Genomic DNA, 25904 nt, shown 5'->3' on the forward strand with positions numbered 1-25904 from the left:
TAAAATGACACGACTGGTGACGTGTCATTTTACTGGAACTATTACATAATAATGATTCATGTTTTCTACAATCACAATGTTGCTTTCTCACAGTGAATATAATCTGCACTTCCACAACAAACTATAAGCAGCACCTTTTATTAGTTTTTTCATCAATCTTTATATGAGTTATCTCTTGAAAATGTTGGCTGATCAGATGGCATATTGTTGGTGAGCAGAAAATAATCTAATGGACAAACTCAGTGGAATGCTTATATCTTGAAAGCACATTCATTTGCAAGCGTAAAAGGGGCATTACATCAGAGCTTTACAGTTATCTGAAATTAATCAACTTCCCTCCAGCTAATAATAATTGAGTTTTCACCCAGGCCATAGTTTAATCAAAGATAAGATATCATATTTAAATGTTAAATAACATATGGGTATGAATGAAAGCACGAAGAAACAAGTTTAGCAGATGTAATAACAAAACTGATTAATTAATTATTTGATCATCCCTTAGCATTAATTTAAATGTTTAATTGCACTGTTATCCTGTCAACCATATTTATACAGATCTATTAAAGGCAGTTATTACAGGGAGAAGGTCAAACGAGGTTACAGCTAGACGGCAAAGTGACATGCCAACTGAAAGTTGTTTCATGCAATGGACTGCCCTTACTCTTTCTCCATAGCAAAAAATTGTCTTTGTAACAAGCTAATTGCCCAAGTGTACCATGTGTGGTCATTTTTTACTGCTTTTGTCTATTGTTCCTGTGGCTCTCCAGTTGAATTTGGATTCAACTGGATTCAGCATTAAGACTAGAGCTGTCAGTTCTGACAGGCTGTTTGCTGTTGTCTTACTGTTATACTGCAGTGTTTGATGAATTGATTTGGAGTGTCATCCTTTACCTGCTGTACAAGGAGAACTGATGGCATCAACTACTTCTGTTGTAAAACATTGGGAGGAGACCTGTGTAGGGCATTAAACTAAGACGACTTATGTCAGCTAATACAGTGACCAGCACAGACATTGTGTTTCTGGACATTCATATTTAGTCAGATTTGATTGGGAGTGCACTGCCATTTGCCTTTTTGCAGCATATGAAAGCTTAGGCAGTGGTCTAGCAATAAAACCCCTACAGTAGTTTCATGGCAGCATGTGAAGCTCCCTTTAGCCACACAATCTGGGTTACTTGCCAGTTCTCGTGGTCGTTTTGTCCATATCAAAAAAAAAAAAAAAGACAAAGCAAGCTTATTTAATTATGGGCAGCAAATGCATAGTTGATATAAATACTTTCTGGAGTAAAATGAAGTAATTTTGCATTTTCACATTCATGGGAGCAAGTTATGATGTCATGGAATCTGCTGGTAATTACAATAGATTCTAGATCAGTCCTGTTAGTTCAAACATTGACTTGAGATATGGAAACTATATTATAAAGACTTGTCACTAATGATGATAATAATGGGTTGTATTTCTAGCATTCTTTAAAAATGGCAACAGACACAAAAATGCCCATAAGGAAAATAAATGACAACAAAGAAATGAATTAAATGGAAAGAAATTATTACTGAAAAGGTGCAGGCTATTAGGTTAGGTTATTAAACATGCCTCTTTTATACAGCATATTCTAAATGGAAGCACTTTTATAATGAGGTTTCACCAAAAACACAGAGAAGAGGATTAGGGTCACTGAAAAGAAAATATTTTTGGGTCATGGCTTTTACAAAAAGCAAGATGTCTGACCTTTTTTTCCTCAGAATTCTGACTTTTTTCTCATAAGAGGACTAGGGCCACTGGAAAAAGATTTTGGGGTCATGACTTTTTTTTTTTTCAGAACTCTGAGATTAACGTCAAAGTTCTGAGAGAAAAGGTCAGAATTCTAAATCTGTCAGAAATCTGAAAAAAAAGTCACGATCAGCATTTTTTTCAGTGTTACCTGTCATGTTGTGGGCTGAATTGGATTGTTTTTAGGTAGGCTGATGGGCAGGCTGCATGCTCTCGAAGGATCTTCCCTTTATGGGCTAGTCATCCACACCTGTTACCTTTGGACTGGATTACTGGCGGGGTATTTAGGACTATCTGTGTTGGGGACTTGTTGCCACATTATTCACCTTCTATTGTGGTAACACAGCTCACCAGCAGTACCTAGGACCTAGGTATTTAGCCTGTGATTCCTCTGTTTTTTCCATTCTCTCTCAACCCAGCACTTTGTTGGATGGCCCTTGTTACGCCTCAGAGCTACTCCACAGCCGCGCCTTGGATGCTCAGTATTCAGCCACCGCACCCTCTCACTATCTGCCTCCTCTGTGGATTACAGCCTGCCTGCCCACTCTATTCTGTTCAGCCTCCGATGCTCCCACCTCACTGGATACAAGTAAGGACAATTTTCTGTTAAACGCCAACTCTGTACCTACCTCACTATTTCCCTGTTCTCCGCTCCACAGACTCTCCCTGGTTGCCTGGCCCTTATTTCTGTCTACGCCTTGTCTTTGTGTTTAGTTCTGCTCTCACTCTTGTAAATAAAGTCTTACTTGAACTCCTTGAACCTTGAATCTGCATTTTTGGGTCTCAGTTCTTGAACTATGACATTACAGATCCTTTACTGAGAAAAAATAAATCTGAATTCTGAAATAAAAATGACTGGGTATGGACTGGGTAATGTGTTAGAAATGAAAGAATGCCACATTGCTTAATGGAAATTAAAATGATCAACCTACAGAGGGCTGAATTCAAACATGCCCCAAAAATCAAAGTAAAAAATGATGCGACGGGCTAATCCATTTTGCTGAGATTTCATTGCAGTAACTCAAAATGGTACTTTAGTATGATTTTTTAGTAGTTTGTATAGCTAGCCTGTAGAGGTCTGTGTGTCCCTCCATGGATATACCTCCTCAGACTATCAGTGACCCACCACCATACCAGTCATGCTGAATGATGTTATGGCTTCTCCAGAGCCTTTCACATGTGTCACATGTGCTCAGGATGAATCTGCTCTCACCTTTGAAAAGCACAGGGCACCAGTGGTGGACCTGCCAAGTCTGGTATTCTATGGCAAATGCCAATTGGCTTCCATAGAGCCAGGCAGTAAGCACAGTGCCCACTAGAGAACGTCGGGCCCTCAGGCCATCCTCATGAAGTCTGTTTCTGATTGTTTGGTCAGAGACATTCACACAAGTGGTTATTGGTGGTTATTTTGTAAGGCTCTGGCAGTGTTCATCCTGTTCCTCCTTGTACAAAGGAACTGGTCCTGCTGATGGGTTAAGGACCTTCTATGGCCCTGTCCAGCTCTCCTGGAGTAACTGCCTGTCTCCTGGAATCTTCTCCATGCTCTTGAGACTGTGCTGAGAACACAGCAAACCTTCTGGAAATGGCACGTTTTGATGTGCCATCCTAGAGAAGTTGGACTGATGAGGCATTGCCTCATCAGTTGAGAATACCATGACCTGGATGACTGAGAATCTACACAGACATATGTTTCGGCTGATGTTCCTAACCAGTGGTTAGTTGATTGGTAACATTACAGATCCATGTATTCTTCAATGTTTTTATTGATTATAAATTATATTTATATATATATGATATTGATTTATTATTAATTTAAGCAAATAATGTATGGTGGACAGAATGACTGCCTATGGGAGTTCTAGTAGTTCTAAATTTCTGGGAGCTTTAGTGCTAGAGCACCTATTGTTAAATCCACTAACACCAAAGCAGCTGAAACTGATTAACAAACCCCTCTGCTGCTTAACTGACCAGATCAATATGCCAGAAGTTTATTAAAGAAGTGATTAAACAGTGTTCCTTTAATTTCTTTGGACACTGGATGATAAAACATAAAACTGCTCCTCTACACGATCCAAACTAATTTTCACACAATCCATTGACATCCACATCCCTAGACATAAATATTCCATGACATCAATGGCACTGGCACTGATCCAAGTCTTTCAGTTATTTTACTATGACTACTTTGGCTTCCTCAGGGGTTCCATTTAGATCTATCATCACTTTAACAGTTTCCTTTCCATGATCACTGTATCTTATTTTGTTTAGTTATAATTCATACTCAATAATTACCTCCAGCCGCTGCATCGGCATAAGTTCGGTGAGTAGTATCCAGTCCATAGTTGTGTATTGTTCCAGGTCATTCGTCTTTGCTCCAGTTAAATAAATATCTTGCCTTTCTCTTTAACAAGGTTCTTCAGTTGTTTATCCTCCTCCATCAGATCCAGGAGCATGACTTTTTGTTTTGCCACTTTGCTTAGTTTATCTGAGATATACTTAAGAGATTTTCTTGTAGTGAGATTATTAGCTTTTATTTGCCCCCCTGATATAATAACGTCCAACGACACGACAAACTATTGCCTTTAAAATGATTGCTCACTTAAATCAGCATCTGCCTGTCACTGTCTCAATATTGAAATGCACTGTTACAACATGGATTTATAACATGCCCATGTCCAGAGAATATACAACACAACTATATAGTGTCTTCTATCACTATATAATGCATAATGTAAATTAGATGCACTTTGACTCACCTTCTTTCTCAAGTGTGTCTATTTTGACCAATGGGAACACAAATACTATGCTAACCAAGTCAACCCAGTCAGTGATTATAATAGCCTAAAGCAAATCTCAGCAGGATTGTTGGTGGTCTTTCTTTGATAAGCAAGGATTTCTCTTCTCAGTGAATATTTATTTGTACCATTTTGTGCCTGCAATGCCCCAAATTTGCAAAGCAACTAATCAATCCTAATTTAATGCCTAAATGCATTTTAAAATTGATTTTTAGCCACCACCAAATTCAACAAAGATCAAGCCCAGGCACAAACTGTGTCAAGCACACAAATATCTCATTATAAATAATGGAGACAAAACAGGCTGCAACAAACAATGATGAATGACAAGGAAGGAACTGAGAGGCAGCATCCTTATCTTGTCTTAGTAATAATTCCATAATTCCAGTGCACTTCCATTAGTGAGAGTTTGGGGACATTGAATGATTGTTGTAATTAATGAGAGATGGAGAGACCTGTGGCGAAGACAGAGAGACTAACAATATGTGTGTGAAGAGGCAAAATGGGAAAGGAAGCAAAAAGGGAAAGGGACTGCAGAAAGCCCTTGGCCCCCTGCCTGCAATCTGCAATCTGCTGATGGCGAAGCTCGTGACGAGGAGGTGCACAGCGTCCATTTTTAGCGATGAGGTCATCTTTAATTAACAAAACAAAGAGAGTCAGCTGTGTCACTCCAATCTGTTATCTGCAACCATGCTCAAGGACACCCTTTATCTCCATATAATTCAATCTCTTTGAACGAGGGCTTATCGACGCATTGGGCTGCATTCTTGGTCTCAACCAATGATGAAGCTGTTACATAAACAGGGGAGGGGGATACCACTGGCGCTGATGGTATAAAAAAGAGCGACATGAGGAAAGAGAATAGGTATGTAGAAGTATGAGACATGTGATAGTAGATGTAAGTAAAGCCACGGAGCATCCCAAAGTTATTTATCCCAATAAGCTGGCTGGTTGAGCTGGAAGGAGGAAACTGGATCAAAAATAAGGGCAAAGATCAAATGGCTAATCCATTTCTCAGTCCAACAGTGTCAGCATGAGGTGACATCATTGCTGTGTAACCCTCAGTCCTGCTGCTGTCTGGTTCCTGATCCCTCTTCTCCACATTGTGCTCTGTCTGTACTCTTTACTCACTGTCTTCTCTTTCTGTCCCCCCCCACCTTTTCTTTGTATCTGTGTTTCGAACAGTGACTTTCCACATTTTCATACAGTCGCTTCTTGCTTCTTTGCGTTTTCTTTTTTTGTTTGTTCCTGTCACTCTCTGTAATTCTTCCAGTCTGCCGTGCCCTCTGAAGTTTTTTTCTTGCCACAAAATCAGGTGTCACACAGCAGTGACACAACACACAGACTCACAGGTTTTTAATTAGCACCGTGTGTGTGCATTTGTGTGAGGGTTGCGGGAAGCACAGTGCTACGCTGATGAACGCATTCACAAAAAAAAGTGTCACATCAGCATAACTGTGATTTAAGGACAAGCCGCCCAAATTAGCAGCTGAGAAGATAATGCGGGGATGGTAAAAATGTGATCATGAAACCCTAGTTCTCTGTGTTTAGCCAAAAAGGGGCACTAGTAAGGCTTTTCCTCTCATTGTTGGGGCTTTACCTTTTTTGGGGGTGGGCGTGGGGGGATGGAACCTCCCAGGGAGATGGACAAGAAACAGAGTTAAGAAATAAGAACGTCATATTGCAACTATGCCACTATTTATTCCCACACTTTATAAACACTGTCTTGCATCATTTTGCACAACATCCTCTAGTGTAGCAGTTTGGGTATCTGGCTGTGGTGCCATAGATAAAATGAAACCAGGTCAGTTCCTTATCACTCCTGGCCTACAGTATCAACACAGTGTTAATGAAACAACTTACAGCTGCTAATTCTCTGTTGCTCTGTCACTGTGCTGCCTTTTGGGTGCATTAAAGCTACTTCAAGAGACTTTCTAGTGTTTTAATGCTTTTGTAAAATCTCTTACAATCTGCGATTATTTTACTTTTCACATCTGGTTTGACCTACTGGTGGTGCACTGACTGTCTAACTGACTTCTTTGTGAATGCTGCCTCTGCATTGGTGTGCCATCTAGAGGCACGAGCCTGAGTCTGAAGTCAAGGGTTTAATCACATCCCTTACTGATGTTACTAAAATCAGGGGAGGAAAAAAGACTTGGAGGGAAAAGGGCTTTTCCCTATATTAGTGTTCAGTTGGTCAAATTATACTGACACCACCAAGAGGGTTTTATCTGTGCTCTCACCCCATGTCCAGATGGCATAAGAAGACAGGGAGGGTTAAAATAGAAGTAAAGTAAAGTACCACTTATGTTCAGGGATTCCCTTAAATTTAATTCTGTTTCTAAGAGATAATATTAGCAGTTAATTGCTTTCTGTGGTGGTCACCAGAGGTCACAAAAAATACATTTTAATTTGGCTGCCCATCAGGATCAGTTATCATGTTTAGAGACTGTATGCAGCCATTAAAACCTTTTTAATGCACAAGACACACTCCACCAGGGTGGTAGAATTCCCTGTTTCAGTTGTTCTTGACTCCTCACTTCATTTGTGTACAACATTCCCAAAAATAAAGCTTTTGTAATATAAGCTGTACATGTAATAATGACACAATTCCTTGGAAACCCCTAAAAGGAAACAGATTGATTGCATCCCACAAGCAAAAATCATAACAGATATTGAATATTGAGTATTGATTTTGCAAAGTTGCTCTGCTTGTTGCCATTTTAACTGCCAATATAATTGAAATATAAAAAACTGACAATTCAAAGGTAAGCTTTCCATCATCTTGGCTTGTGCCACAGCGTGGCACTGGCAGGGTGAAAGTGCACTGCTGTGAAGACAAGGGCTGTGCTGGATTTATAATACAAGACAAATGAAGAGTTTCACTGTAAAATGGAATCCTACTCTATAATTTATTTATTTTTTATCTTTTTATTTTCATACTCATCAGAAGCCAAAATCAGGACTGAATAATGTAATTAACTGCCTGGCCCTACACTGCACAACAGTATTTTTTGACTGCTCTGTTCAGTGGATCACTGTGAATGCAGTTTGCACAGCTGCATCGCTGTCAACGCAATGCAGACACACATTCTGGGGCTGGTATTCCACATTCAACTCTCAAAACTAGCATACCAGTATAGCTTGAATGTAGGTAGTCAGAGCAACAACAACAGAATATTTCAAATAACAGCTACAGCAATGCCTTATTTGCAAGTTAAGAAACATACTTATTGCCATGATAAACACTGGGTTCCAGCAATAGTCAAATTCAAGATTAAAATGAATCTTTGCTCTAACATTTCTGGTTTTACTGTGTGGAACCTGGAGGATTTTGAGAATAGCGTGTAGAGGTATCCTAGGAACATGTGATTTTCTTTAAGTCCTTTAAGGCTGCTAGTACAGCATCATGTCCACATAAACAATAAAATAAATGAACTGAGGGGTCATCTGCTCTCCTTAGTATTGATGATTTGTGAGGGACCAGGGAGAAGCCTTCAAGAAAAGGTGACAAGTTTTCAGGAAGTACTGATAAGTAGGGTAAACTAAGGGGAGATGGGGATGGGGTTTTGTTACTAATGGTTTGCACAGATGTGGGTAGAATGGCTAATGTTGCAAAACAAACTGCTTCCTGTTAGCCCAAAAAAGAGGACCAAAGACCAAAAACAGAGACAAATGCCAGCAAATGATATGTAAAAAGTCTAAATACATTTAATGGTTGCCTTTCCTTAGGCCATGATCAAAGTTTTAAGGTTAAGGAAGACATGCTGATGACACACTTAATGTAGCTTGTTGTATTTTGTTACCTACTTTTACTTTTAAGGCCTTATTTTGTTGATAAAAGTTAAGTCAAATGTAGTAGAGCAAACTGACCTACCATACATGGGCATAATGTTGTCTTGTTCTGGATTCACAGCCAAATATGATGTAATTAGAGCACACAGAGGAAAAAAAAAATGAAGGGAGAGGCTTAGAAGTGGTATAAGAAACCAGAAATCAGTGAGGTAACGTGGTTGGTTTTTACACCACCCACCGTACTGATGGAGGGTTTATAATTAAATAAGGCACTTCCAAACAACACACTCAAACTTTGACATGAGATTTCCAGTAAACACAGATCCCCTTTACCAATTATGAGGTAACTGAGGTGTAAAATCAATACACATCACCAGGCAAGACGGAGTCACAAGAAAGAAAGATTTATGGATATTAGCTTAGAGGAAGAGAGCTTTCACTGTAAAGATTTTCAAGGACTTTATGATTGCATCTATTCATGCAGGAAGTTGTTAAGGATGAAAAACCTAAGCCAAAAGGGTGGCACATTACGTCATTCAAATCAGCTTATTTAACCCCAGCTTGTGGAAAAATGCATTTGAAAAATAAAAGCGCGTCCTCGTCTTTAGCGATAACTGGAATGACGACTGAATTTAGATGTTGTTTTTCCCCCAAGAGTTATCCCCACATATCTCAGCTAAGGTGTGTGAATCACTTACACTGCTGATGCTTAGTAGATAAATGCGTGGGTGCAGCTTTATTTTATCACAATACTGACGTTTACATGTGAATCATTTCAAATAAGATAGCTTGTATAGTCACTGTAAAAGCAGGATGCACATGCTGGTTTCCAACGGATCAGAATCAAGCCCTCTCACAATCAGAGAAATATGTGGAATTATCTATGTTATATGATTGACCTGAACAATAGAGGGATCAGGTCTTTTCTCCTATCCTTGTCTAGACAGCACTGACATAGAAACATGGCTTTGGGAATCCAATAAAGACTGCATCCAAGTGTCTGCATCTTCACACTCTTTATGTCTGCCATCTGTATGATTGTGCACATGGCTGTGTGTGCTCTGGGCGTGTGACTCATACTCAGCATGGCTGAGAGTCTGAAGCTGTCTATATTTCTTCTGTCTCAGACACCAGCCTGTAGGCGTGTTTCAGCTTTGAATGGATGCAGATGCATCCTCAATGCTGCCATCAACTGTATCCCATCCCCTGCATGAAGGTACTACCATTGCTACTGATGATGTAGGATTTCATCAGACTCATCCCATCTCTATCTTTTTGTTTTCATTAATAGTGACCAATAACTGTTATTTGTACTCATTATGTTTGTTTCTGAACACCATTGGTGTCCTGTAATTGATTGTGGGTGTTCCAAATGCTTCAAAAAGCACTATTATAATTAAAGAAAAATCCCTTGTTTGACATTCAAATATAAAAATACAAACAGTCATATCTTCCATAATATTCCCTCTTTAACACGTGAAAACTGAGTATCACCTCACACTGCTTTATACTGCCAGCTGTCATCCCTGACTTAAGCTTTGGACCAGGATTTTTCCCTAGAATGGTCAAACATGGTTTTACTGTAATTCAGCCGAATAATCCTAGAGTGTACCCACCCTAAGATGTTGGAGAAGCTTGACTACAAGCTCAGTGGTTCAAATCATCACACAGTCTCGGAAAATGTGAACAGGGAAAATGAAGTAGAAACACTTGTTTCCAGAAAACCACCAAGATGCCCTCAAGCAAAGGGTTTATCCCCCAATCCCTGCTGCTCGGCCAATGAACACTGGCTTTAGTGGCAACTGCCATAGGGGAACCTGTCTATGTGCATTTGTCAGTGAAAGGCAGGAGGGGCTGTGAAAAAAAACACTGAGGAATGGCTGGGCTTTAAAACATATTACACTTTTTATACACAAGGTAAGCACTGTATCATCTATCTATCTATCTATCTATCTATCTATCTATCTATCTATCTATCTATCTATCTATCTATCTATCTATCTATCTATCTATCTATCTATCTATCTATCTATCTATCTATCTATCTATCTATCTATCTATCTATCTATCTATCTATCTATCTATCTACGCTTTGCTGAGTTCACTTTAAGATGTAGCTATTACAGTGAGGTCCATAAGTATTTGTACAATGAAACTGATTTTGTAATTTCACCTCCACCACAGTGGATTTTTAATTAAATAATCAAGATGCGATGGAAATGCCATGTTTTGGCTGTAATTCAAGGGGTTTAGCACAAGTATTGCACTAATTGTTTAGGAAATACAGCTATATAGTCCCTCATTTTCAGAGGCATAAATGTAACTGGACAAACTAACATAATTTTAAATACAAGAGTTGTTTTAATACTTGGATGAAAATCCTTTGCAGTCAATCACTGCCTGAAGTCTTGAACCCATGGACTTCACCAAATGTTGCATCTCCTCTGCTGAGATGATGCCAGTCCTTTAATGCAGCTGTCTTGGGTTTTGTCTTCATGCTGAGAAGCATGCTCTATGGGGTTGAGATCAGGTGACTGACTTGACCACTGAAGAACATCTCATAACTTTGCCTTGAAAAATTCTTGGGCTGCTTTTGCAGTAGGCTTCGGCTCATTATCCATTTGCACTTTGAAGTCAATTTTGCAGCATTTGGTTGAGTCTGAGCAGAGAGTATAGCCCTGTACACTTCTGGATTCATCCTGCTACTTCTATCAGTAGTCACATCATCAATAAACACTAGTAGCTCAATTACACTGGCACCCATACATGCAAAAGCCCATCATGCTTGACAGATAAGGTGGCATGCTTTGGATCATGAGAAGTTTCTCTCCTTCTCCATACGTTTCTCTTCCTATCATTCTAGTACAGTCTGGTACATCTTGATTTCATTTGTCCAAAGAATTTTTTTTTTTTCCAGAACTTGGCAGGCTCCATTAGTGAAGTCAAATCTGGCCTTCCTGCTTTAGAGTCCAAACAGAGGTTTGCACCTTGTTGTAAAACCTCTGTATTTATCTTGTGTCTTGATTGTAGAATTTGACATTGATAGGCCTGCCTCCTCGAGGGTGTTCTTGACTTAACTAGAGTTGTGTAGGGGATTTTCTTAACCCAGGAGAGAAGTCTGCAATGACCCACTAGTTGTCTGCTGTGGTTTTCCAGTTTTTTTTTTTTTTTAATGCTGCTAATCTGGCCAGCCCATTTCTTCCTTTTAAGAATAAACTAGATTGTTGATTTGGCCACTCCTAAAGATTTTATTATCTCTGTGATGGGGTTTATTTAGATTTTTAGCCTAACAATGGGCTCCTTCACTTGCATCGACATCTCTTTGGATCTCCCAAATGCAAGTTTATCGTTAGAAATGACTCCAGATCCAGGCCTCATGAAACTGCTTGCCAGTCATTTGTCCAATTACTTTTGAGCATATGAACATTGGAGACCATGAATAAAAATGTCCGTAAAGTCCTAAACAGTTAATGCAATACTTTTGTTAAACCCTTTGAATTTAATTGAAAGCCTGCACTCTTTGATCACATCCTTATTTGATTTAAAATCCACTGTCTTGGTGCACAGAGGCAAAAGTGAGTCACTAAAAGTGTTGGGCTTTTACACATAAAGAAAGTTCAGAAAGTAAACAACACAGGTTACCAAACAGAGATTAATTGACAGACCTATAATAAGGTGAAAAAGACAAAAGACAAAGACAGTGGTTTTCAGTCTGTATTGTTCTCTGTTATAACATAAATTAGAATGGTGACTGGCACATAGCAAAGTGAGTCACCCATACCATCTGCCCCTCCCTACCTCACCTCTTCCAGCATGCCTGCGTCTAGCTGTCTGTGCCCTCTCCTTGTTCATTGGTGCCCACGCTTCATCAGCTCCTCCCTTGGGTGATGGATGGCCTGTCCACGCTTCCCAGTGTCTAAACCCAGCTTCTTCCAGACCATCTCATTTTCTCCAATATTATTAAATCTTGCCCTTTTCTCTGACTCACCCCACCTCTCGTCACAACCGTGACCATTCCCCCATCCCCACAGCGCAATGGTCAGTACCATTTATGTCCCTGATAAATTGCCCTACGTCATCTTCTCCCATCCTCAGTCTAAACTCCTACGTGTGTTCTGTATCCAGACAAAAGCTTTAAACTCATTCACTGCAAATGTAACTTTAACTCTTCTCATTTGAGTCCTCTAAACAACTCATTAAACATCTTTATTCTTTTGCCTGTCAGTGAAATTTAACTCTCATTTTCATTCCCGACATCTTTTCGTCACCAGTTTGAAAAAATAAAAAAGATAGAAAACTAGTCTCTCACTCATTTTTGAGCTAAAAGCTGGCTCATCGATGTTCCAGTAATACATCACCTGATGTGGGTAATTGCTTTTCCTGAAAACCTAATCCCATCTCAAACCTCATAACATAAAGGAAAGGTCTTTTTACTTCATGCATAGCAGATGCTTTATTTATGATAGAATCATCCATGTAGAAATTATTCTTCTCAGCTCTTGTGTTTGTGAATCTAGCTATTTGTATGTTTATATGTGTATGTGGACTAATGGCCAACAATAAGTAAGTTTAATTAAAAAGAAATGCTTTTAGCCAACTCAGGGTTGAATTTAAGCTTCTCTACCTGTGTAGATCTCTGCCTCTGAGGGATCCTCCACTCGTTTATGCTGGATGATGTAGTCAGAAACTTTGCAGCCAATCAAAGGCTCCACATCCATCCACTCCAGGGCGACCATTGTGCTTGAGGGCTCCAGGTAAGGGGCTAGGCGCAAACTAAACAATACAGAAAATATGAGATATGGAAATAAGACAAATTTGAACAATGAGATAAAAAATGCTTCCACAGCTGTTCGGTGTCCTCATCTGGATTTTCTCATCAGACTGTGATAGCCTATGCTTTATGCTGAAAGCATGGACATAAATCTCAAATGGATAAGTGGGAATCCCACATGTTGTTGTTATTGTGTTGGACTAGAAAGTGCACCACCTCTAGCTATATATCATCTGACAACAGAATGGCAAACAGAGACTTGGAACGAAAGAGCATTCCAAAGCCACATGTGCTCCAGCAGCTTTCCATGTGTAGTTTTCCCTCTTTAATCCCTCAAAAGAGATAAAAGAACAACATTTCAATTTTTGTCTGGTCTCCAGCTGTTTCTGTGACAATGCCATGAAAGAGGTTGGCTGTTTTTGATGCTCAGTTCTATCCTCATAGACAATACTAATACTTATTGCAGGTTTTTAATATGTCTAGCACTATCCAGAGTTGGGGATTTTGGTTGCTGCACTGACTCTTGGCCTTATTTGTCAGGTCATGGAGTGACAGAAAGCTTAACCAAAACTCTGCTTGTGTCACCAAGTAAATCAACAACCACAATTCCCAAACAAAACACTAAGAAAATGAGCAAAACGCTTATGCATCTCAGAGTATTTGTAAAAAAAAAATGTGCAAAATAATCTGTAATCTGACTTCAATATCATAGCACCTGTCCCAAATACTAAAAATGAAAGAACAATTTCAGCAAGGGCTAGTTACTAACAGTTCAAGGGGTCACATGACGGAGATTGACAGGTGGTATTTTTGGTGAACTATGTTCAAATTTCCATTGCTTTAAAGGTTTTTGTGTCTTGGCTTAAAAGTCAAGGTTCAGCATATAATGTAACATAATCCATTCAGGCCCACGGGAACAGTACTGAACTGCAAAATCAAATGACACACTAACCCATGCGCAATTATTATAAAAGGAATGGCTGTTAATGGAGAATGAACTTGATTTTTTTTTTTTCCTTCTTCTTCTCTGGTCCAGTAAAATTTGAAAAGTCACAAAGAGAAGAATTAGTAAATTACCTGTATGTTACACAGAAGATAAACAATACAGAGAATAGATGGAAGGACAGCATGGGAATATGAAAGAAGATAGACTAACCAACTGGAGGTGGCAGAGAACTAAAGGCACAGAAAACAGGAAGAACAAATGTGCAAATTTATTTTCTTTCTTAAATTTAATCCTTTCATTGTAGCTTTATCATCTAAAGTTTTGCCCTTTCAACTTCTTGTTTCTTTTTAAACATTTTCAAGGCAACAATTGCTGCGGTGGATGACTCACAAAAGCCTCAGGAGTATTATTATTAGGACACCTTGAATGAGAGCATGTTCTTGTCAGAGAAGTGTAAGGGCCGACTGACAGTTATTAGAACTTCAGGGACTGCGCTTATGTCTACAGCTTTTTCAAGTGCCCCAGGAGTCAGGAGAGACAGGTAAGTGTGTATGTGTGTGCATATCCAAGCGCGTATAAGTGTCCCTGCAGTGCATTGGTGCATGCATCCATAAAACCTCTCTTGTGTATGTGCATGGATTCCAAGGTGTCATGGTGTCACCTCACACTTACATCGGCTGCCTGAGGGGACTGCAGTTAGGCAGGCCATCTTTGCTGAAGGCACTCAGGTCACAGCGACACCAGTTATCGATGACATCGCCCTTTCCAGCACACCAGTATGAGCTCATTGTGGCGCTCTTTAAGGCCTGTAAAGGGTAACAGGTGAGAGAAATGCAATTATCTTTTGGAACATGGACTTTCTGTCTATCCATGCTTACCCTATCCCTCCACCTCCCACCCTGACCCCCCCCCCCCCCCCCCTCCACCAGTTTTCTCCACTGGTTTCCTCCACATTACAGCACACACAGGTACACATCTTACTTCTGTCAATTTTCATTTTCTTTTGACTATTCCCTGAACTAGCCACTGGTGATAATCTATAAAATTACAGTCTTGCATTTCAAGAAGTAAGGACTGGTCAAAATGTCCTCACATTGCAAAACTGTTCAGAACTCAAAATCAGTCTCATAAAGAGATAAAAGTCACGTGCGCTCACATACACTCTCTCTCTCTCTCACACACACACACACAAAGAGAATGACCTTTTCATACCCACTGTTCCCAATTACCAGCAGACAGGAACATCACACTAGCAATGACACTGCTTACACTGTGATCATAGATGCACTGTAACTTCTATAATAGAGGAGTGAGAGCTGTGACACTAGCCACCTCCCATTCTAGGGTAGTGGATAGTGAGATATTAATAGATGAGATCATGTCCTGTCATCTCCCTGTGCTACTTCATTTACAGGTGGAAGAAGAAAAAAAAGACAGATGCTCAGCCATCTTCTAAAAGGCAGCAAAATGCCAATATAACCATCATAGCAATAAAATCTATTGTCAGGGCTTTCCCTAAAGCTGCAGGCACGCTAGAGAGTGAGTTCAAGGGAGTTCACCAGCACTATGACTCCCCGTCACACTACAGATCAATGGCGCACTCAGTAATTTATGTGCTCTAGCTGGTTGGTAGCTACCTCATGCAGGCTACTTTAGAGATGTGCTTGATCATGATTTCAAAAAGGACACTGAAACTGTGCAAAAACATTATCAGTTTGTACCAGGAATCCAACAAAGTGCAGAAAGGAGGCCCCTTATTGTTCTAACACATGGCATATGACATCGATTCAAAAGCAAAGCGACTGATGAGACTACACACACACACATCTTTAAGACAACTGAGTACATACAGTACTACACACAAACAAATTGAAAAACAAACACAATCATGATTAATTTCAACAGCTCACTGTTTCATTTCATTTGAGAAATGCCAGCAAGGATTTTCTGCAGTTTGTTGATTAGTAGAAGTGACATTTGAGCTGACTTTGGTCATAGGCCTGACCAGAGAGGCAAACAGCTTGGCCAAAATTAAGTCAGGGTATGCACTCAGAAGCTGATGTTAGCATTTCCATAATATTGCATTGTGAGCTGTAAAGAAGGCTCAACAGACTTTCATGGGAACTGACTTCTTCCACTCAAGGCAAAATACCTTGAGAACACAAATGACCTAAATGAGCAGCAGAGGAAAGAGTGAGAAAAAAAGAGAGTGAGGCCAGAGACAGCAAAGAAAATAGGACAGTACAAAATCAACAAGAGGAAGAAGGAAACAAAGGTGTGAAAATGAGGACTTCCAACACTGAAACGCATTCCCTCACTTTAATGGGGAATGGATCCTTTTGCAGTGAACACTTCATCATTACATATTCTACAGTACAAGCCCCTCTAAATGAGTCTTCTCAATGAGCAGGTATTATAGGGGGCATATAATGGATATATAATAATTCACCTGAAAACCAACAAGGTTATTGTGCCACCTCACCACCAGATGAACTCATGTGGTCAGCTGCTGCCGGAAAATAACAACAGCAGTAGTCTTGCCACCTCAAGTCAATGGGAAGCAGGCCACAGACAAATGCAACACAAAAAAACACAGAGTCAAGGTCTATGCACGCATACAGTCTAGCCAAATATGAGAAATGATCTCCAATACTAGGGGCAAAAGAGAGAAAGACCACAGGACCGCAATGCCTTTACCACCACCAGATTCCTAGAAAAAAACCATAAGGGTTTGTGCGCTTGATTGCATGGCTGCACATGTGAAAAACAGACAAAGTGATTACCACTGTGTTTATGTTTGAAGAGTAATGCAAGCCATTCTCCATTGGGTAAACAGGGAATCTAATTTTGGTTTAGGGAATGAGGTGGGAGCTGGATGGGGGGCACAGGAGGTAAAATGAAGATGAGGATTTACAGTACAGCAAAAAATAAACAAACAACCAAACAAACAAAAAAAACACTTAATTGTGATAAAATGCATGTGGTGGCAAAGACAGCAATGTATGCTGCAGGTTGAATAAATAAATAAACCAGTAAGAAAAATCTATTGATGAAGTGACCAAACACACTGAAAAACCCAGGTCAGAATATATCCCTGTTCAGTACAGTAGTCACAGCTGACAAGAGGAGGCTACTCTACACTTTATCGATTAACCACAGATCCTGTATTTCCCAGAACTCGACAGATCCATACAGATTCTGTAAAAAACAAATATCCATTATGCTTCATATTAGAAAAGCAAGTGTTTCCACAAAGAAGGTTCTATCTGAGGATTCACTGTGACAGGATAACACAGTCTTTGTGCCGCTATAACACATTTGTTTTTGGGAACCTGTTAGTGCCCCTAACACACAGTTTTACCAGTCCACAACTTGTCTCTGCTGACCTTAACAACACTGAATGAATTCAGCTGAAATGTAATCACTCCCCACGTCAAATACAAGACAAGACCAGTGAACATTGAGGCCAAGTGAGCATCAGCAACAACTCAAGCCACAAATTCCAAGCTTTGACGTCATTTAAACCCTGCAGACTCGCTGGCACCAAAACACAATTTAGACCTTTCACTTGTAGATGCCTGTCGTGACTTACAAGTAAGCAAGCAACGCCATAGTGACGTCTTTAATGTATTAATCTGTTTGTCTAGTCTATGCTGACCATATTACTGTCTGTATCCAGAGGCTAATACACAAAAACACTGGCCAGCTGGCCCACAGTATTGATTTATAAAATAATCACCAGTGGTGGTAAAGAGTCTAAGTCAGCACACGCACACAGACACATGTACACATAGCCCACCGTAATGATGTCCTTTGTGTGTGTACGTGTGTGTGTGAGTGTGCACACATCAGCGCATTTATCTGGCCTTTTCCATCATTCAAGGCTAATGGTGTTAACAAGGGAACCAATAGGCTGCTTCTAGGAACCTTAGTACTTCCAGGAAATGGGGCAGTGGGGGCAGCTCAAAGGTTAGTTCAAACAGAGGTTGATAGTGTGTTTGCCATGCCACTTGAAAACCCTTAAATACTGGAAGGGTTTAAGTTTTGGTGTGCCAACTCTGCCTGAGGATGTCCTGAGCTAATCTGACCTTTCCAGAAAAGTGATGGTTAGTCTGATATCTTATTTTGTGTTACACATTAGCAATAAGTTATTAAAAACAGCTAAGAAAACAAAAATAATAAAGCAAACCTTATCCTTTAGAGGGATAATTATCTATTCTACTTTTAACCATTCATTGCATAAGCTGAATGAGCACTAATGCATTTTTAGGGCTTTGTTGTTGGTTTGTGTCTGTATGGTCGAATTGGCACAGTTTTGGCGGCAGAATAAAGAACGACTCTGTACTACTGCTGATGTAATAATGGATGTTTGTGGATGAGGACATAATGAGTATGCACTGAACATGCAATTTTTAATACAAAAAAAAACTGCATGGCCTCAACTCAACTCAGCTCAACTCAACTCAACCAAACCACGGTGTGCAAAGAGTGTTTTCAATATAAAATATGCACTATATACTCAAAATGTACACAATATGTGCACAATTGATTAAAATGTTCAATATATACACTACATACAACATATAGACACTAACTAACTAACTATATACTGTAATTGGTTGCAGCAATGCAGTGGTTGTAAAATAAACAATAAATGAGTAAAGTAAGGTGAAGTAAGGTGGCTGGTGCTGGGGATACAGTGAAAGTGCGTGTGTTTGGGGGTGGGGGGCAGCAGTTTACTGTCTAGTGTCCTGGGTAGCAGAGGGGGGAGAGAGGGCACAAAGTTTAGCTTCCTGACAGCCTGGAGGAAGAAGCTGTTGCTCAGTCTAGTGGAGGAGGCCCAGAGACTCCTGAACCTCCTCCCTGATGGAAGGAGACTAAAGAGGCTGTGTGAGGGGTGGGTGGGGTCACCCACAATGATGGCTGCTTTAATTAGATGCATAATTAGATGGTTTACCATCTAATTATCGACCATACAGGAGCATTCACTTTCCTTCTTTGTTGTTATTTTCTTTGCTGTTTTCCATCTCCCCACGTTTTCTCCCTTCTCTTTATTTTTTCCACTTAAATTAAAATGAATCAAATTAAACAAAATTAAATTTAAATTGATTCTGGAATTTAGAAAGTTAGCTTATAAAATAAATTTGCAGAAATTTCACTGTTCTACACACCAAATAAACTGCAACTTGATGGGAACAAATTAACATTCTGTGCAAAGCAACTTAAGAATGTCCTTCAGTAATAGGTGCACATGTTTCTTTGTCAAAAATGAGAAGACTTCATGAATATACCCTCTGAGGATTCAGGATGACACAAAGGCAGTACTGCACATAGTAAAAGCATAAAAAAGGAAACACAAACAGCTCTGGAATAAAGTTCTGTAATCTAATGTAACCAAAAGAAATGAAAAAAAAAATCCTTTCTTCATATTAAGATAAAAATGGAACAACTCGCAGCTCACCACCTCATCTGCCAAATATAGTGGTTCTGTTATGTGTTGGGCACGTATGGCTGCTGATGGAACTGGCACACTGCTGTTTACTAATCATTTCTCTGCTGTTGGGAGCAAAGGGATGAGCGCTGTTTATACTCAGTTTCAGCCAAATTCATCAAAACACACAGTATCGTATTTCATAATTCAACAGGTCAGTTATCCAAAAACCCTTTCACTAGCCAAGTCAGGCATTTTATCAGTCAAATTGCCTTCCACCCTCTGAAGATCACACTAAAGATTTAAGACACTCCACAACAACTGTCCTGAAGGAGAGATCAGGGAGTGTTTGAGGTTACAAATATTTATTGTAATAGTTTTCTTTGACATGATGTGATCTGTCCAAATACTTATGCAACTGTTCAAACTGGACTTTGGGCTAAAGTGTTTAAAGTGGCTCTGTTTCAAATATGGACTGTCTGAATTGTAATGTAATTCACTCTCTGTACTGTACCTACTATGCTCGTTAGCTTAATGGTGCTGCCTCTTTCATTTTCAACCTGTCACCTCTCATCTGCCCCACTTAAAATATTGGAGACATACCTGTGCAAGGGACTGCAGTACTGGATTATGGTTAAAGCATGACAGCAGCAATTCTCCGAGATATAGAGCATTCTGACCCATTAGACTCACAACCAATTTGTTCAAAAGAACTGCCATAATTCAGTCACAGCAACACAGGACTACTGGCAAGCAAGAAAGCAAGCTTATTTATTTACCTTGGTCTATTCTTCTCTGGGACTGAACAAGTCTGTGGTAGTCTGCATGCGCATGGGTTTATTTTGATACATGCATCGAGTCTGTAAGCAAGACCACCAGTGCAATTCCAAGACTGGTCCCAGTTGAATTCAAGTCAAGACTAGATTTAAATGAAGCCCTGCCAGAGAACAACATGAGAAGCATTTGCTACCAAAACAAAGAGAGAGGCAAACCTCAAACTGATGTTTCCAAAAATAATCATTATCATCCATAAATTCACCCATAAGTGCAAATGAAGAATGCATAAGTAATTTTTTTAAAAATCCACAGGCTCTAGGCCTGAAATCCTGTTTGGACTCATATAAGAAAAGAAAAAGGATCCGTTTAAAAAAAAAAAAAAAAAAAAAAGTTAATTTGCTCCCACTATTGACAAAGACTGCAATAAACTTTCCCTGCATGAAAAAAACCACACTGATGGTGATAAACACTGATGCTTGTTAGGTGGACTAGACCAAAAGACTAAAAATAAAGACATTTCCTGTATATTATTTTATTTAGCAGTTAGCTTTGTAACCACCTGATATCATTTCAGCCAGTTTTGAACTTTTTCAAAAGCCTATTTTTTCATTTTTACTTTATTTTTTTTTTTAGTTTAGCTTTAGTTATCTATAATAACCCTGGTTCTGGTGTATACTTTACAAGGAAAGGCTGATTTCACATTGTGACCAAATCTCCTTCTGGCTTAACATGAGACAGAAGTGAAATGGACATGATATGTCTTGTCAAACAATCAGGGAACCAGGGGGAGGTCACTGACAGATGCAGGGGCCTAGGAAAGGAGGGAGAAAAGGAGGCAAAGAAACAGTAACTGGTCGACACATATAGATATGATCTCAGTCCAGCTAATCATAAACTGAACAGCAAAGCTTCTATTTTGATTGCTTCCATTGACTAAAGGAAAAAGAGAAGTCCTTCATCGCCGAGAAAGCTTTCGCAACATGGCAGCTGTCTTTCCTGATAGACTCAGCCAAGCAGAAAGACAGTCTCAAGCAAAATTGTGTGTGTGAGACAGACACATATAAAGAAAGAGAGTGACAGAGTGAGAGGGAGGATGGTTGCGTGTGTAGTGAGGCAGGTCGTCGCTCGTCTCTAATGCAATGTAGGTATGTGCCATTCTGACTAGCAGCAGCTGTGGCCAAGAGAGGAAGAGAAAGCGAAGAAAAGAGGAGCAGTGATGGACTCCCCTCCCTCCCAAGAGGTCGATGACATCAATAAGAAGCTAATAATCCTGCCTCAAGCTACCTCGGAAGGGCTGAGCGATCCACTGCAGTCTAGCCCTTCTCCTCCTCCTCTTTCTCCTCCTCCTCCTCATACATTTCACTCTCTAAATCCCCAGAAGACCACTACTGGGTAGGGGAAGAAAAAAGGATGGATGGATAGCAAGGTGTTTGGGAGAGAGGGAACAGAGACATTTTACTCTTCCTCACGTTTAGGTATTGATAAAGGCCACTATGGACCGTCTGCTATTGATTATGCCTTCTTTTCTTTGGGGCTGTGGTGCTTGTTATGGAAAGCACGTACAGGAGGCTATGTTGTGCATGTGTGATCATATATATATATATATATATATACATATACACACACACACACACACACACACACACACACACACACACACACACACACACACACACACACACACACACACACAGAGAGAGAAAGAGAGAGAGGGCTGAATGCTTGATAAGGGTGGAGCATGAGCTAAACTTCTCTGTACATACGTATGCACATGTGTGTTGAGTGGATGTCACCTGCGTTTGCTTACTCACACCCAGAAAAAGTTAACAAAACTTAGGTAGCAAAAAAATTAAAAATAAAAACTGCTAAATGTCCAAACAGAGAAAATGTGGTCAACTAAATGTCAAATTAAGCTGAGCCCCCTTCCTAGATTTGCTTATGGAAAAGAAATGTGATATGATTAACTTTCTCTGCAAAAGGATCCAAACACATCTCAAACAGGATGAATCATAAGAGCAGCATGTGGCAATTAAGCCGATATTGCATTCGACTGTGTATACTTGTTTAGACACAGGCGCACATATCTCACACATATACACATCGACTTCCCCACAAGAGAAAACCATGATGTCATCTTTTTTATGCCCTCTGTATTACAGTATTCATTTCCAGCGGTCAAAGTTAACCAACTAATGCCACCTAGAGCTGAATTCTTACAACTGCATCAGTTAAATGCTTCAGAAGACAGCAAATATGTACAGTTAGAAAGTTTGATTACGTCACCATTAATTGAATGCACAGTGGTGCAGTGTTTAGCTGCTAGCTGGTCAGCATGAAACTCCCTGCTCTGGTTTCTTCTCATAGTCTAAAGATGTCCACAGATATGCTTGTTAGGTTTTTATAACACACACACACACACACAAGCACACACACACACACACACACACACACACACACACACACACACACACACACACACACACACACACACACACACACACACACACACATATATATTGAGCATTTCATTCCAAAAAAATAATAAAATTGTGACAGTTTATTCCTGGATGTGGACTGCATTTGCTTCGAGTGGCATCACATCTCTTAATTAGGTTGACTGGTCACATTCTCGTCTGTCCCTTTTCCCTTTACACACACGCATGTGCATGCATGCTGGCACACAGACACAGAGCTTCCTATACTCCCACGCTGCTTTCTCACCTCTTTGGTGACGTTGTCTTGGACCAAGCTGTAAAGGGGCACGACGCGGCTGACTTCCAGCAGAACAGGGATGGGGGAAGGCTGCTCTCCACTCCTGCCGTTACCACTGCGGCCTCTCCCTGATACTCCACCCATCATGGCCTGGTGATTGCATAGGTGGCAGCCAGCTGGACAGCTGCCCTTTTCTTCACAGCGGATCTCCACGCCATTCACCATGTCATCAGATAAAAGCTGGCTCTTCTGCAGTGCCGACAGGTAGCTGATGAAGGGAAGTGACTTCAGCTCACGACGCCCGCCTCCACCAATACCCTGGTCTGTTGCCTCTGGAGTGGTTTTCAGGGGAGAAAGGGGTATTGGTAAAAGGGAGAAGATCAACAGTTGAGAACAATACCGATTCACTTTAGATGAGGGGTGTCAAAGCATCTTTTTTTTATGTACTCTTTCATAATTACAAATGCAACCCCCCCTTTTCTTAAATCTGTAAAAATAATTTACCCTTGCTTGGATAAAAAGAAGATTAGTTGCATAGAATGTCACCATCTGGATTTACTTGAAAGGAAAAAAAAAAAACTAATCCCTTATGACCATCAGCTGTCATAGACAAAAGAAGAATGGCTGGGGGATAAAGGATGGAGGGAGGGGATGCGCCTGGTTTCTTCTCATAAGTGTCAATTACCACTTTTTGATGTTCTCACTGGAGTTAGGGGAGATTCTTTTTAATCATTTCCTCCTTAAGCAGGAAAATAACACACCACATGGAAAGAAGAGGAAGTGACAGAAGCAGGGGAGGAGAGAGATTGCTAATCGGGTGTTGAGTGATTGAATTGGAGGACAGAGCAAGCCACATGTTTCAGTGGAGCACATCTGCCATCTGTGCTGATGTGGCAGATGTGCTTTTGTTTCCATTTACTTTGCAAGAACAGAAGAAACATATGTGAGTTTTCCAAGTAAATGATAATGAATTCTTTCTACTGACAAAAAGGTGCACTGAAACTTCTTTGACGCAGCAATGAAATGCAACGCACTTTCTAACTGTGCAACAAACCGTGGAGAAAACACAGTGAAAAATGTGCAAAATGAGACATAAATAAAACATAAAAGTAAGTGAGTGACACTGATCAACGTGGGTTCGGTTAGGCTGATTAGAGATCCTATTTTAAAAGACTTATTTGCTGCTTACAGTTTGAATTTCTGTCAAGCTAATTCAGATTAACACATTTACAACACCCAGGGCATTGTAGCAATAATTGAGTGTCATAGTCCAAAAGAAAATTGGCTTTAGACAAATATGAAAGAGGAAATTCTTCTAGAGTAATATTAAAAGCAGCTTTAAAAGAACCATCTTTGCTAATATTCAATTATTAAATGTAAGCTGTATCTCAGGTCATTGAAACGTCCTTATGTCCTTGTAGTTGTAGCCATGACCTGTTTGTGAACTGAGTCAGTTCATGCATGCATGTCTTTGCGCCTTATTCCCGGTGCCCACCTACACGACACTTGCAAGCAGTTTAAGGGTGGGTGTTAATTTCATTTGCAACACTATGTAAACAGGCTCAAGGGGTGGCCCATGAGCCCAATTACTTCACGAGGAAGCGCAGACAATGAAAAGAGATGTCGTCAACCAGCTCTCACAATAAATCCCCCTTGCTCAGCTTGGCCACTTCACTTTCAAGTAATTTAATTACTTTCACCGCCTACTGAAATAGCTTAAATATTTGTTAAATTGTTTAAATCTACACAGTAACATATATTTTCCTCCTGGGATTGTGCATTGTGCGCCTGTGTCTGCGAGTGTTGTATGACGTACTTTAACTGAATTTTGACACTCTCCACACACATTTAGAGAAACTGCTGTAAATTCGACCACATGTATTTTTATGCAGTTAAACGAGTGACCCATCCTCCTTGCATCTTCAGCTGTGACAGCCCTTTACTGTGTGGAATAGATGCGATGCTTATGCAATACTTGCCTGTCATCAAACACTGTAAAAAGATCAATGTGGTAAAGTTACTAGACATTAATCTTTAACTGTCTTTGTTAATTAAACTGTCTTTGTAGACTGGTTGCATAATAATTAGTCATCAGGGACCCATCCCCTTTGGCCAGAGTGATGTTGCCCATGCAACAACAGCAAGAGCCAGGTATGTTAAATACAGATGTGCTCACTATGGGTGGATGATATCATTTATTTAGTAAGACCCATACTGATTAGTGATTTTAACAGGTCCTCACTATATTTGTCCTAAATCTTGTGAATTCTACACATTTTTTTTTTAATTTTATAAACCATTATAGCAAAAGAAAAAAAAAAGTGCAGCTCTTAAATGGTCTGCTTTACCTAAAAAAAAAGCAGACCATTTCTTAGATAATCCTAATAAAGAGAATTGCATCATCAGCACCAACATTAAAACCACCTGCCCAATGTTGCATAGGTTTTCTGCAGCTGACACAACAGCTCTGATCCACTGGGCCATTGACATGGGAGTTTCCAGCACTGTGGTGTGATGTCTAGCACCAGACACTGGCAGCTAATCCATTGGGTCCTATGGGTTGTGGGGTGGGGCCTCCACCCAGGCTTGTTCCTGCACATCCCAGGGATGCTTGACTGGGATTAGGGGAGTTTTGAGAACAGGTCAAAAACACAGATTCATATTCCCTTAGCTGGTCCTGTGCAGTTTCTAGGGAATAGGGGGCATATGACATTTTGGTGGAAGCCCGTACTGTTGGGAAGTGCCATTGCCATGCAGGGAAGGGTTGTGTTTTGTCTGCAACAATGTCAGTGTGGGTGGTACATGTCAAAATAATCCACATGAATGCCACGACCCAAGGTTTCCCAGCGGAACATTGTACTGTAACAGGATTACCAATGGCATTCACTTCACCTAATGTTGTGGCT

The 25904-nt window shown here is 40.1% G+C and overlaps 1 protein-coding gene across 1 annotated transcript in view; it reads right to left on the reverse strand.

The window, feature by feature from the left end:
* Window positions 1–25904, reverse strand: part of astn2 (astrotactin 2) — a 244812-nt gene that overhangs the window by 35758 nt on the left and 183150 nt on the right. The window contains exons 16-18 of the mRNA XM_030742268.1: window positions 23008–23330; window positions 14751–14884; window positions 12986–13134 (exon numbers count right to left, since the gene is read on the reverse strand). Coding sequence (XP_030598128.1) covers window positions 12986–13134; window positions 14751–14884; window positions 23008–23330 — 606 coding nt within the window. The remainder of the gene's footprint in view (window positions 1–12985; window positions 13135–14750; window positions 14885–23007; window positions 23331–25904) is intronic.

This window comes from Archocentrus centrarchus, chromosome 12 (assembly GCF_007364275.1).
Source record: "Archocentrus centrarchus isolate MPI-CPG fArcCen1 chromosome 12, fArcCen1, whole genome shotgun sequence".
NCBI classification, from domain to species: Eukaryota; Metazoa; Chordata; class Actinopteri; order Cichliformes; family Cichlidae; genus Archocentrus; species Archocentrus centrarchus.